Consider the following 12051-nt stretch of genomic DNA (forward strand, 5'->3'; position numbering starts at 1 on the left):
GGCATGGTGGGTGAGGACTGGGGCAAATACACCAAACACGCTGGCCAGTACTTTCCTTTAGAGTTTCTAAGTGTCATAACTTGATGTGGCTATTTATTTACATTTGGCTCACTCTTTAAGCTGTAGATTTCAGTGTTGACATATAAAGGGAGTGCTGACCATGGGAGGGGTGAATCATGTGAGTGGGTCGAGGCCAGAGTGGGAAAGATAACTACGTCAGGCTGGAGAGGAAGCCAGAGCTTCTAGAGGCAAAGTGTCAGAGGGTTGGACTTTTACAGCAAGGAAGTGTGAAGGGGTTTCTGGGGCCTGACACAGACATCTTCAGCTCAGAAGCCATCAACACCAGGTTTTATGGTCTACTTACTGTGAAAAGGTACGTATCAGCTACGTGATCTCACGCCAGACCCAAAGGGAATACCAAGTCACCTGGGAACGTGGGCTCAATTGGCATTTGCTCCATGGTTTCTTTTCTAAAATCAAGATGTAGCTTTACAAGTGACCTTAGAGTTCACTGAGTCTCCATTCTCCAAAGATAAGCAGATCCAAAGAAGGCGTCAAGAACATGATGGGACGAAAATGCGACTAGTGACCTTATCACATGCACTCACACGTGCACTTTAGTTTCAGTGGTGCCAGGACTGAGCCCAGGGCTTTGCACAGGCTAAGCAAGTGGTCCACTACTGAACTGCATCCCCAGCCCTTTTGTTTTTAAATCTGAGACAGGGCCTCGCTAATTTATGCGAGTCATTTTTCTGAGCATTGTATGTACACACATAATTTCAACTTGTTGCAGGTTCAATTGTGTCGTAGCATAAAGAAAACACTTAAGTCCTAGTCCCTGGTATTTGTGGATATGATTTTACTTGGGAAATTTTGCAGGCTTCATTTTCTTCCTTCATTAGCCTTAACATGGCTGGCATCCTTATAAAACGTGGACACAGCCATGTGAAGATGAACACACACAGGGCTGCATGAAGAGGCTGACATGCACACCAACTAACTGGAAGATGGCCTGTACCCTACAAGGAGGTGGGTAAGTTATGCTGCCACAAACGAAAGCATGGGGGGGGGGGGGAGCTGAAGGAAAGGTGCTTTCCCAAAGGAGCCCTGTCTGCCTGCCTATGGACTTTCAGCCTCCAAACCAGGAGAGCTGTGATCTATGCATTCTGCACTATTGTTAATGTCCTAGGAGCCCAAGACAGCCCACTATGACAAGACTTTCTCAGGACACAGTCAGCAAGTGCTGAATGCACTGGAGTGGTGGGGCACTCACTCCATCAACACACTCAGCAAACTGGTGGGTGGTAAACTGCAGGATGTCCCAGTGTGGCGGCACTGCAGAACCGGGCTTCCCAGTCCTCGTGCTATACCTTGTCCCATGAACTTGGGCCCTGATAGAACAGGAAAAGACAATGGCACTGACGCACCAATAACATAGCCCAGTCCCGACTCCCTCCGAGCACTTTAAACCCTAGCCCACAGGGCTCTGCTTTCCCACCCTCGTACCTTAAAAAGAACAAGACAGGGTCCCATAAAAACCCATCTTATTTGCTAACAGATTATCTCTGTATAATTCTATGACTGCAAATCACTGTGGCTAAGGGCTATAAAATCTATTTGCACTTCCTTCTTACGAAACAGCACTTCCCCCAAGAAAACATGAGCTAGAGTAGGTTGAAGGGCCGGTACCTTCCGTACCTTGGGGCACAGGCCTCCCAAGGGCATTTTCAGTTAGCAAGTAACCCTTCAAAACTTGAAAATTAACACGTACTCATTACATTCCTTTATTGGACTGATTCTGTTTGCCACGTACAAGGTATCCATGACACTAGTATTAAGTTAAAATGATTTTTAAATTTACCAATACATGTATACATAGTATAAGAAAAACCATGGACCCTCTTCAGATCCCAAGTCTGTAAACCTACTTCCATAAAGTGGTTAATTGATAAATTAAACAGTGCTCCCTACAAACACAAGTTCTTTCACTATCTGAATCCTGGAATCAGTCTGAACTTTCTTTACCAACGGGTAATGGAGCGTTGAGAGAACAGTTTTCTTTGTAGATAGTCCACCAATTTGAGTCTTGATCTCAGCAGCTCCAGCTCATAATAAGGGACCTATGAAGGGAGGAAAGTAATGTCCATCAAAAGCCCTGACCATCCCAGGTGACTGCTGGCCTACCCTGTCTCACAGCAGGGAGGACAAAGGTCACACCTGGTTTCTGCATCCACAGTTCCCAGAGCTCTGAGCAGCTCTGCGAGGACTAAATATACTCACAATCCGCCCCATCACTATGCCAACATTATAATCACTTGAGCAAAAAGCCTGACTCTTAAATTCAGTTTTTGAATGTGGGCCCAAACTCAGAGGACACTCGCTCCCCCAAGTATCTCTTAGAGCCATGTGGATGGAACTGTCCCTGGAGACCTGCTCTCTGGAACCATCCACAAGTGCAACAACACCCATAGTTTTCTTAAAAAATAATTTCTTCAGCTTTAACTGGGGAAGTACATGTCTGGCTCCATCCTTTCACTCCGAATCCTAGACCACCTTCCTCGCCCAGGGTCACCTGTCCTTCCCAGTCTTCACTGCGTGCAGGAGAGAGAGGGCCACTGATTTGTTAGTTCTCAAGAATACCCACATTCCTTCATTATTAGCTGTCTGGGTGGAGTACCAAACTGAGGTTCCCACCAAAGGAGACTGGGTGCCAAGGTCCCAAGACCCAGAGCACATGGTTTTGCCAGAGTTTGTTAAAGTCATTAGTTGAGTATATCCAGTCTATAAAAGCCATTCCTAAAACAATCCGTACTGAGAGGGAGTCTGCATTTAGAGGAGGATGAGACGTGAACACAGCTGGGGCTGATGAACCATCAGAATTTACACACAGAGCTAGAGGTAGGCCCGGGGCAAACAAGCCAGGACAGAAAGTGGAGAGAAGTGGAGGTGGGGAGGGGAGAGAGGAGCATGGGGCAGGGGACAGACTAGAGAGAGATGGTGAAAGAACACAGGAGGGAACAGAGGGGCTGGGCAGCAGCCATGTGTTTCAAGGGTCTGTATGTATGTAGACTGGACAATGGCTGGTCCTGGATATTAAGAGTTAGAGGAGTTCTTGGCTTATGCTTTAGGCAGTGAAGAAATCATTGTTTGGGGTATACACTGGCAAAATTAGCTTTTGGAACATGAGTCTGGGGATGTGCACGCTGCCATGAAAAAAGCCAGACAGGAACTACAAAGTAGGTAATAAACAGTTCAGACCCGGGACACGCTCGTTCATGTTCACCATCAATCCCCCAAGACACCAAGACACCTTATAAAATACATGATGAGGGCTGGAGAGATGGCTCAGCGGTTAAGAGCACTGACTGCTCTTGCAGAGGACCCGGGTTCGATTTCCAGCGCCCACATGGCAGCTATGAACAGTCCTTAACCATTCCAGGGGAACCCTAACCCTCTTCTGACCTCCGTGGCATTGCATGACACAGGTGCACTCACATACACGGAGGCAATAGACTCATACACATAAAAATACTAAATATAAAAAAACAATACATGATGAAAGCATGACAATACTGTAAGTGTAGAGCAGAATTAGACCCTGGACTTAATGAGCTACCTTATTCACCTGCACCCACCAAGAACATAAACAAGACATAGTCTTAGTAATTCTGAAAGCAGAGCTAAGCATGCTGATAAGAATAGTTACATACCACTTTAGGAAAAAACGAAGCTTTGAAACGTCTAATGACAAGAGGTATGTCAAATGATTTAGGCCTAATGAACAAACTCCTTAAGATTGAAGCCTGATAAAATTTTGTGTGAGCTCAGGTGTCAGACCACTTATTGCTAGAGTAAGCCATATGGAGACCGGGCCTGAATAATCTGTGTGCAGATAATGCCAGTTAGGTCTTGAGAATAAACCGTGTGCCGATAATGCCATCAGGGCCCTTGCCTAAACTGCAATCACAAGCAAATACCTAATCTAACATAACTAGCGCTGCAAAATGTCTTTTAGAACTAGGGGCCTTCATGCAATACACATCAAATAGGCAACAAATGCCTATAACCAAGCCATCCTTTCCTTTACTATCTGCCCTATCAAAGCCCTGTGCTGCACAGCTTATCAGTTGTCAACCTGACATTCCTAGGAAAAGGAAGCCTCAACTGGGGAGTTTCTGCCATCAGATTTGCCTGTGAGGCCTAAACCTCTCTTGGTTTGGTACTATCCTATTCATGAACTGTTGCTCCCTTAAGGGAAGTCTTTAAAAACTGTACTGTGCCTCATTGTACCAAACTGCACCCAGGAGAAAGCAAATTTGTAACAGGAAGTGTTTCTTGGGAAAAACAAAAAGATACACTGTACCTGAACCACCTGGTAGCCGAGTAATCGGAGGTGTCTTTGTTTGATGGCTTCTCTGCCTAGTAAGTGTTTACTGTTAGAGCAGAATCTTTGTGGACCATCAATGCACAGTGCTACCCTGAAAAATCATTAAGAATAAGCATAGTTTATGAAGCAATTCAAAATACGTATGTCTTTAGTTGCCAGAGTTCATTTGGGATTTGACTACCTCAATGTTCCACTACTATCTTTAGATAAATTATGAAGAGAGTCTTTGATCTGATGAAAAAAGCATTTAGTTCAATTAATATCAATGTTTACAGAATACAAGAATCTCCCAAAGGTGATATGCTCAGTAGTACATTAACTTCCAGAAACATCTTTAGAAAAATGTCAGTTTAACTTAAGTCTTGTAATATTAAAAACTACAACTTTCTGTACCTTTTATGGACATCCGCATCTGCTGTAAATGGCAAGACAAATCCTTCTTCATTTACTTTAATTACAACATCTGGTAAAAGAAAGGAAAAATTCCTCGTGATACCCTCAACAAACACTATCTTCCTGTCTCTTGTCGCGGCTTTCAAATCTTCCATACTGCCTTTATAAGTGGGCTGAAGCTGCAAAGTAATGGCCACAACCAATCAATGGTGAGAATTTGAATTGAACTGCTCCTATGATCAAGAAACCAGCTTTAAAGTAAGGTCTCAACTACCTGAAATAAAGTGTGGTGCCTTAAGGGAGCCGCAGTATGCCAATGATACTGTCCTTTTCCTGTAACAATTCAGAGTGAAGAAAACTGTCTAAGTTAAGGAGTCAGAAACACCTAGGCATCTGGGAACTTTCTTACGGTCCTGTCCCTCTCCCCAGTTAAGCAAAGCATCCCCCACCCTGACGCACAGCTCTTGAGCAGGGAGGGAGACTGCCCTTGCTTTCCTCTTGGATACCACTATTCACTCTGTGAAGAGCCCAGTGAAGGAAGAGTGAGATGTGGTCTATACACTGTGGCTGTTGTGTGATTTCTGTTACTCCGCAATCTGAAAGAAAGCTAAGACAGAGGCACAAAGACTCCTGCATAAGCTCTTCAGAGCAGAACTCTGCAAGAGAGAAATTTTTATGCCAGTGTCTAACCTAGTCACTTAATGAGCCATGTGTGTCTACTGAGCACTTGAAATGTGGCCAGTGTGACTGAGGAATGGAACTCTAAAATCTTTAAATTGTATTTAAATAGTCGCATGTAAGAACAGTACCCCAGACAGCTCAGGCCTGAATTACAGCAGCAGCCGAGATCACTGAGCACTTACTACCTTCCGTTTACCAGTCTCTGAGATCACTGTTCTTTATTTGCTACACGAGGAATCCAGCAGAAAAAGGTTAAAAGCCTCTGCCCAGGACATTCTGCTACTACGAAGCTAATGTTGAGACTCAAACCCGGGGTCTTGGCTCTCCAGCACCACAGCTAACCACCACTGCTGCCTGCCCTCAGGTGAGGGATAGATATCCTGAATTTCAAGAGACCCACGGCTCCCAAGTACCACAACTCGCCTAAAGAGGGACAAGATGCTTCTGACCAAACAACAAAACACCCCACGGTACTTACCTATGGTATAACAACAGGGTGTTAACACCTTAGAAGCAAAACATAATCTTGATCCTAAAAGGTCCATCAGTCCAATCACCACCGACTTATAGAGATGGAAATCCACAGGGGTCTCCAAGGAGCAGCACGGGGTGAAGAATGACTTCACTCGATATTTAGAAAGAAGTTTGGGGCCCTAAAATTCATAAATGAAAACAAGAAAAATAAAATGTAGGACTAGAGAACGAGCTCAAGGTTACTGGGAAAAAAGATCAACAGGAACTGACTTTCTAGGAATGATGTTTTCCAGGACTTAGAGCACGTTTCTCTCAAAATGACAGTGTGTAAGACTATGACAGTTCACAGCATTGATGTGTAAAAGCAAGCAGCACCTACGGCTGAGAATCTCTGGAATGCTATCACTCAGAGCTGCTTCAAGGTCCTAACTGTCTGGCTTTTAATAGTGGAGAACATGACATTTTCAATTCAGAAAGAAAGGGCTAGTGATACAACCAACTAGTAATCTGGAAAACAAGCAGGTCAACCATCACCCATCAGACCACAGTAAATCCCGGTGATGCCTTCTGTTCACGAAGATTTTAAATGTTCACAACACACACAACATATGAGATAATGCATGTTAATATGCAGTGAGATAGCCAAATATGCACTTCAAAACAACACAATGTATAATTTTTGTAAATTAAAACATACAATTAAATCACAAGTGAATTAAGAGACGGGATGTTGTATAGCTGTGCGAGGAGTAACACAGTCTTTTTAAGTGAGATGGATAACCCAAAAGTAAGACAGATCCAGCTACAGAAACTTCAAAAACTTCTGTAGAGCAAAAACATCATTAAGACAGGCAATTCATAGGAAATACGAATGGACTGCAAACATTTGAGAACATGCTCAGTGTCATTACTGCCCATTAGAATGCCACTTAAACACGTGACATGACAGTCTGCTCAGGAGCAGAACAAGGATTAAGGGGACTAGTTAACGTGGATGTCGCTTCACTTCCTGTTGGGGAAAGTTGCCCCGTGTCACTGGTAGGAGAAAGATCTGCCTGTATCTAACATTCATTCAAGAATCCCACTTGGAGGAATCTAGTTTACAGACGAAAACCAAAGGCTCTAGGGCAAGGTTATGCTAGTGTGCTTCTTACAGCCTGGCTGCCAGAAGGGAGAACACACACCACAAAACAGCGCGGCCTGCTTAAGGAGAGCCTACCATCTGTATCTTGCACTTCATGTAGTCAGTCCCATGCCATTAGAAGGAAAAAAAGACAGCACATACATTTGTATACATAAATTTGGGGATAGAAACCGCCAGAAACATTGTTCTTTCATGGATGGAAGAAATGGAGGGAACTTGTATTATAACAGATATTAGTGCTGTCCAAGCAGTTTTGAAAGAAAATAGCAATGTGCCTGACTAGCCATGGTGGCGCACACCTTTGATCCCTGGACATGGGGGGCAGAGGCAGGTGGATCTCTGAGGTTCAAGGCCACCCTGGTCTACACAGTGAGTTCCAGGCCATTCAGACTACCCAGTAAAATCTTGTTTCAAAAAGAAAAGGAAAGGAAATATTTTTCTATCCCTAGACCTTATTCCAAAAATTACTGTCAACTGTGTATAGATAGCATGGAGGGGTGGATGGAAAGCCAAGCCTGGGGACCAATATGCACCAATCCTATGCACCATATGTGTCAGAATGAGTCTGTCCAGTGCTGTGGGGAGTGCCCAGATCAGTGTTGTGGGGAGGGCGCATGCCAGATAAACTATGTTCTCCAGATAACAGCAAAGATATTCAGAAATAATTTGATCTGTTCGGTGCAGAGGTTGACAATGGGATACAATGGACAGCTGTGGGAGGTGTGAAGACCCTCCCAGAGGACCTGGCAGCACCAAAGCTCACATGTGTGACATCTCTGGAACCACACAGCAAGAGACTGGTCCCAGACGAGAAGGGAGACACGGTTCTCCAGCAGATGAGACTATCGGGGGAACCGCTCCAACTAAGTGCAAGTTCTGCTTTTTACTGAGACACCTCGACCAGAATCAAGGACTAAAGAGGTCAAGAAAAGTGGCCCCTGGGGTGCAGATGCAGCACCCATGTGTCTGTCTTTACCTTATAGAATGGACATTCTAGGACTGAGGTTAGGAAAAGCTGGGTCAGCTGTGCCAGGCTCAATGGGTCCAAATACGACTCTTCACCTGAAAAAAAAAAACTGCTCAGTTTTAATTTTGGCCAGCAAAATGAGGACATCACAACCATGTGACTTGTTCACCAGAAGTACACTTTTTAAACGACCCCAGCACCAATTATGCCTCTTCCAGATGACTTCCAAGAATCTAAATTCCCAGCTACAGAATATAAAACAGGTACTACAAATGAAGTAATAGCAATAGATTAACCTTGGGGCATCTAGAAAATTGAGTATCCCTGAGCCAAGATGAATCACAGTCTTCTTGTGGGGAGAAGGGACTCCACAGGCTCACTCATGTCCAACCCGGTGACGGTGGCCCTTAACTGCACCCCCAACCCAGTGGGAACACAGCAGATTGCAGCTGTGGCACATCTAGTGACCCTGCTTTCCTCCTCACAGATGCCCTCACATTCAGCCGTTTACACGGGCACCTCTAACTCCAGATCTCACCTTCAAGCTCAAGGCAGAGCACTGCTCAATGCAAACACCCCCAAACCACCCAAGTTACAGAGGTTCATTTTTCTTTTCAACTAGAAAAACGTTAAGCTCACCTTGCAGGCGCTGAAGAAAAAAAGGGCTGAAAAGTTTTGACATAAAGTTGACCGGATGGTGCTCAACCAGGGCACAGGAATGAAGGAGTCTCAGCAGGGTTTTCGGCGGGAAAGAATTGAAACGGGCGAACAGCACACTTTCTAGCTTCCTAAATAAAACAGGGGCATTTGGTGGCAGGTAATTGAGCTTTCCAAATGGTTCGATTAAATCAGCAATCTGACTGGGTGAAAGTTTTTCTGACTGGCAAATGAAAATCTCTGCGACTGTGTTGAGGATGGGCTTGGAAAGAATCTGCTTCCGACTACAGTAGTCCGTCACCGTGCAGGCAACTTCAGGGTCCAAGGTGAGGCACAGAGCAGAGACATGCTGTTCTAGAGCCCTTACTAAAAACCTGTCAGTGTGTCCCAAGTACACAAACGCCTCCAAGACTTTCCTGAGCTCTTCATGCGTAAAACGAGGAATGTGTCTCACAACATATTTGCCCAATTTTAGAACCAGAGGAAGAGCCTGCGTCTGATCAAGGACAACCAAGGCAGTGAGCATTTGGCTGACGGACTTGGGACTCAGGTAGGAAACTACTGAAGGGGAAAAGCTGTTTATTGTGTTTAGAAACTTTTGGTGCTGTTCTACTTTTTCAGGACACGCCTGTAGAATTCTGTAAATGGTCACGATATCCTCTGGGGTAAATGCTTCCAATTTTTCACCTTGCAGTCGATATATAATGAGTTCCAGTGTCTCACGACCTGGACCCTGCAACTGAACCAGACTTTCCCCAAGAACAAAAAGATGGTGGACCTCCAGACTACCTCTTTTCATGCGATTCTGGCATTCTGCCACAAGGTTCAGCACCAGGCTGCTTTGAGGATCCACACGCAGCACAATCAGAGACTGCAAAGCAGTCATCAAAACAGCGTTTGACAGATGCGAAGGTTCCTGTTCAAACCGAGAGCACAGGGCTTGGAAGGCACTGTCCCCTAGTATTTCTTGAGACCCGGCTCTCTTTTCCACCTCACAAATCCTCTGTAAAGCTCCCACTGCCAAGGTGTCAGGCAGAGTCTCCAGTGTGCTTAGAAAACCCAGCACTTCTTGTGCTGAGGTAAAGTTGTTCAGTCTCCTATGAAACACCTGTTCGTTCTGGTTTTGAAGACTCTGCTCCACCGGGTCCTCTTCATGTACTGGGGAGAAGGATGGCTCACCAACTGGATGAAGGTCATGTCCATTTTCAGAATGGAAGCTTTTACAATAGGCATGATGAAATCTGACCTGGAGCAGCTCAGGCTGCAGGGAATCGAACCAAAGATATAGGTGATCTCTGACCACCTTGTGGATATGATTGGCCCTAGGGGGCGCTTTCAGGGCGGCCACAACTCCAGGTATCCAGAAATCAGATAAATGACAGAAGTTCCTCCGTAGGGAAATCAAAGCCATGCCATAGACTCTCAGCTCTCCTCAACTTAAAAACAAAAAGCTGTGGTCAAATATACTGAGAAAATGACTTAATATCAACGCTCACAAAATAATAGTGAATATCCCAAGAACATCACCCAAATAAATATAAGCACCAGAAAAGCCAGGTTTCTTCACCCAGTGAGGTAGGATAGCTGTTTACGAGAGAGGGGGTCCCCACTCTCTTGGCTCTGATCTCCATCTCTAATTAGCTGACAGCCAACAATTTCAGTATAACTAGCAGGCCACCTGTGTAAGAACTGCACCCTCCCTTCTGGGCAAGCACAAATGAGATTTTTTTTTTAATGAATTATTCCTTGTGATGTACCCTAAGGATGCTCTGACGAATGTCTTACCTCTAGTAGCTGCAAAGCCGCATAATGCACCTTTAAAAAGTCCTGTTCAAGGACAGATTTCTGAGGACCAGAAGACCCAGGAGAGCAGCACGCACCACTACTATGTAAACGTGGCTGCAGAATAAACAGCTCCAAAGCCCCCTGATCACTTAGTTACTGCTGAGGTTCTCCCCTATACCTAACACCTGCACATGACTATTTCACTGGTCTATTCTTTGTTTCCTCAATAAAGAACTCGCTTCGCTGTGGCTCAACCTGAAATTCTCTTCTGTGGCCCCTGTACCAGAGTGGTGACACCCCCTTCCCAACCCCCCAGCTCTGATAGGCATCATCCTCGGCTCAGGCGCATTGCAGGTCAGGAGCAGACTTTCTGCAGCCCATGACCACAGACGTCGGAATGAATGGGGCTAACAGGGGTGTCAGTCACTGGGCGTGCTCACTCCTCTACTGTACAAGTACCTTTGTCTTTTTGGAGCAGAAGACGCTGAACCCAGGGAAATCACAGTACCTGCTTTAACGACCAACTGCAGAGCTAGGATTCAAATTCTACCTCTTAGCCCCGACTCCCAAGTGGAAGGAAGGATTCTGTTCCGTTAAAAATAAATGTTTGCCAAGCATGGTGGTGCACGCCTTTAATCCCAGCACTCGGGACGCAGAGGCACGCGGATCTCTGTGAGTTCAAGGCCAGCCTGGTCTACATAGTGAGTTCTATCTAGGACAGCTGGGGCCATAGGGAGAACCTGCTTCAAAAAGACCAAAAAAAAAAAAAAAAGAAAGAAAAAAAAAGAAAAAGTTCAGCCGGCAAAAAGTTCGGGGGTCGGGGGCTGGACCACGTGCTCACTCGGAGGCTAGGGTGAGGATGCGGGCAGGAAAGTCTCGATCAGGGGTAAAGGATGCCCAAGACAAGGCAAGCCCGGCAGGGCCCACCGCCGACCCGGCCCCGCGAGCACGTGGGCGCAGGTCCAAAGGCCCAAGCACCTGCCGGAGCGCCCGGAACCGCGCAAGCAGCAGCGACGCTCTCCACGCCGAGTTGACCCGAGCCTCCCTGACTCGGCGACACTCTCAGCCGAGTTGACCCGAGCCTCCCCGACCCCGCGGCGCTCTCCCCGCCGAGTTGACCCGAGCCTCCCTGACCCGGCGACACTCTCAGCCGAGTTGACCCGAGCCTCCCCGACTCCGCGGCGCTCTCCCCGCCGAGTTGACCCGAGCCTCCCTGACCCGGCGACACTCTCAGCCGAGTTGACCCGAGCCTCCCCGACCCCGCGGCGCTCTCCCCGCCGAGCCGACCCGAAACTCCCCGAGCCTCCCTGACCCCGCGACACTCTCTCCGCCGAGTTGACCCGAGCCTCCCCGATTCCGCGGCTCTCTGAGCGCAGAGCCGACACTGCCTACCCCGACCCCGCGTCACTCAGCGGCCGAGCCAACCCTAGCCACGCCCGGATGGACGCGCAGCCTCTACACACAAACCACAGCAGCCTGGAGGTCACTCAGGCGCATGCGCGGGACCATTGCGCCCGTCCTGGGCCCGCCCACATCCGGCGCTCTGTGATTGGCCGAGTTCCC

The 12051-nt window shown here is 46.7% G+C and overlaps 1 protein-coding gene across 4 annotated transcripts; it reads right to left on the minus strand.

The window, feature by feature from the left end:
- Positions 1-1753: 1753 nt before the first annotated feature.
- Fastkd3 (FAST kinase domains 3) lies at positions 1754-11984 on the minus strand. Of its 4 annotated transcripts, none has more exons than XM_008834580.2 (7): positions 11881-11984; positions 8686-10139; positions 8056-8141; positions 5940-6114; positions 4781-4850; positions 4364-4478; positions 1754-2120 (listed from the first exon to the last, which is right to left on the minus strand). In XM_008834580.2, the coding sequence occupies exons 2-7, from the start codon at positions 10112-10114 to the stop codon at positions 2022-2024; spliced, it is 1974 nt and encodes a 657-aa protein (XP_008832802.1). In that variant the 5' UTR covers positions 10115-10139; positions 11881-11984; the 3' UTR covers positions 1754-2021. The 4 variants fall into 4 exon arrangements, with proteins under 4 accessions (XP_008832802.1, XP_029420117.1, XP_008832803.1 ...); XM_029564257.1 differs by lacking the exon at positions 11881-11984 and adding an exon at positions 10948-11205; XM_008834581.3 differs by lacking the exon at positions 11881-11984 and adding an exon at positions 10489-11205.
- Between the last annotated feature and the right edge of the window lie 67 nt (positions 11985-12051).

Source organism: Nannospalax galili, unplaced genomic scaffold, assembly GCF_000622305.1.
Source record: "Nannospalax galili isolate Female #2095 unplaced genomic scaffold, S.galili_v1.0 scaffold197, whole genome shotgun sequence".
NCBI lineage: Eukaryota > Metazoa > Chordata > Mammalia > Rodentia > Spalacidae > Nannospalax > Nannospalax galili.

What these genes read in the sequence shown, in the direction of transcription:
- Fastkd3 (XM_008834580.2), bottom strand. Translation starts at nt 10,114, where the DNA reads ATGGCTTTGATTTCCCTACGGAGGAACTTCTGTCATTTATCTGATTTC. An exon ending in TAGAATGTCCATTCTATAAG is followed by an intron (nt 6,115 to 8,055) that starts GTAAAGACAGAC and finishes TATGAATTTTAG; the next exon opens with GGCCCCAAACTTCTTTCTAA. An exon ending in TCGGCTACCAGGTGGTTCAG is followed by an intron (nt 2,121 to 4,363) that starts GTACAGTGTATC and finishes CTCCCTTCATAG; the next exon opens with GTCCCTTATTATGAGCTGGA.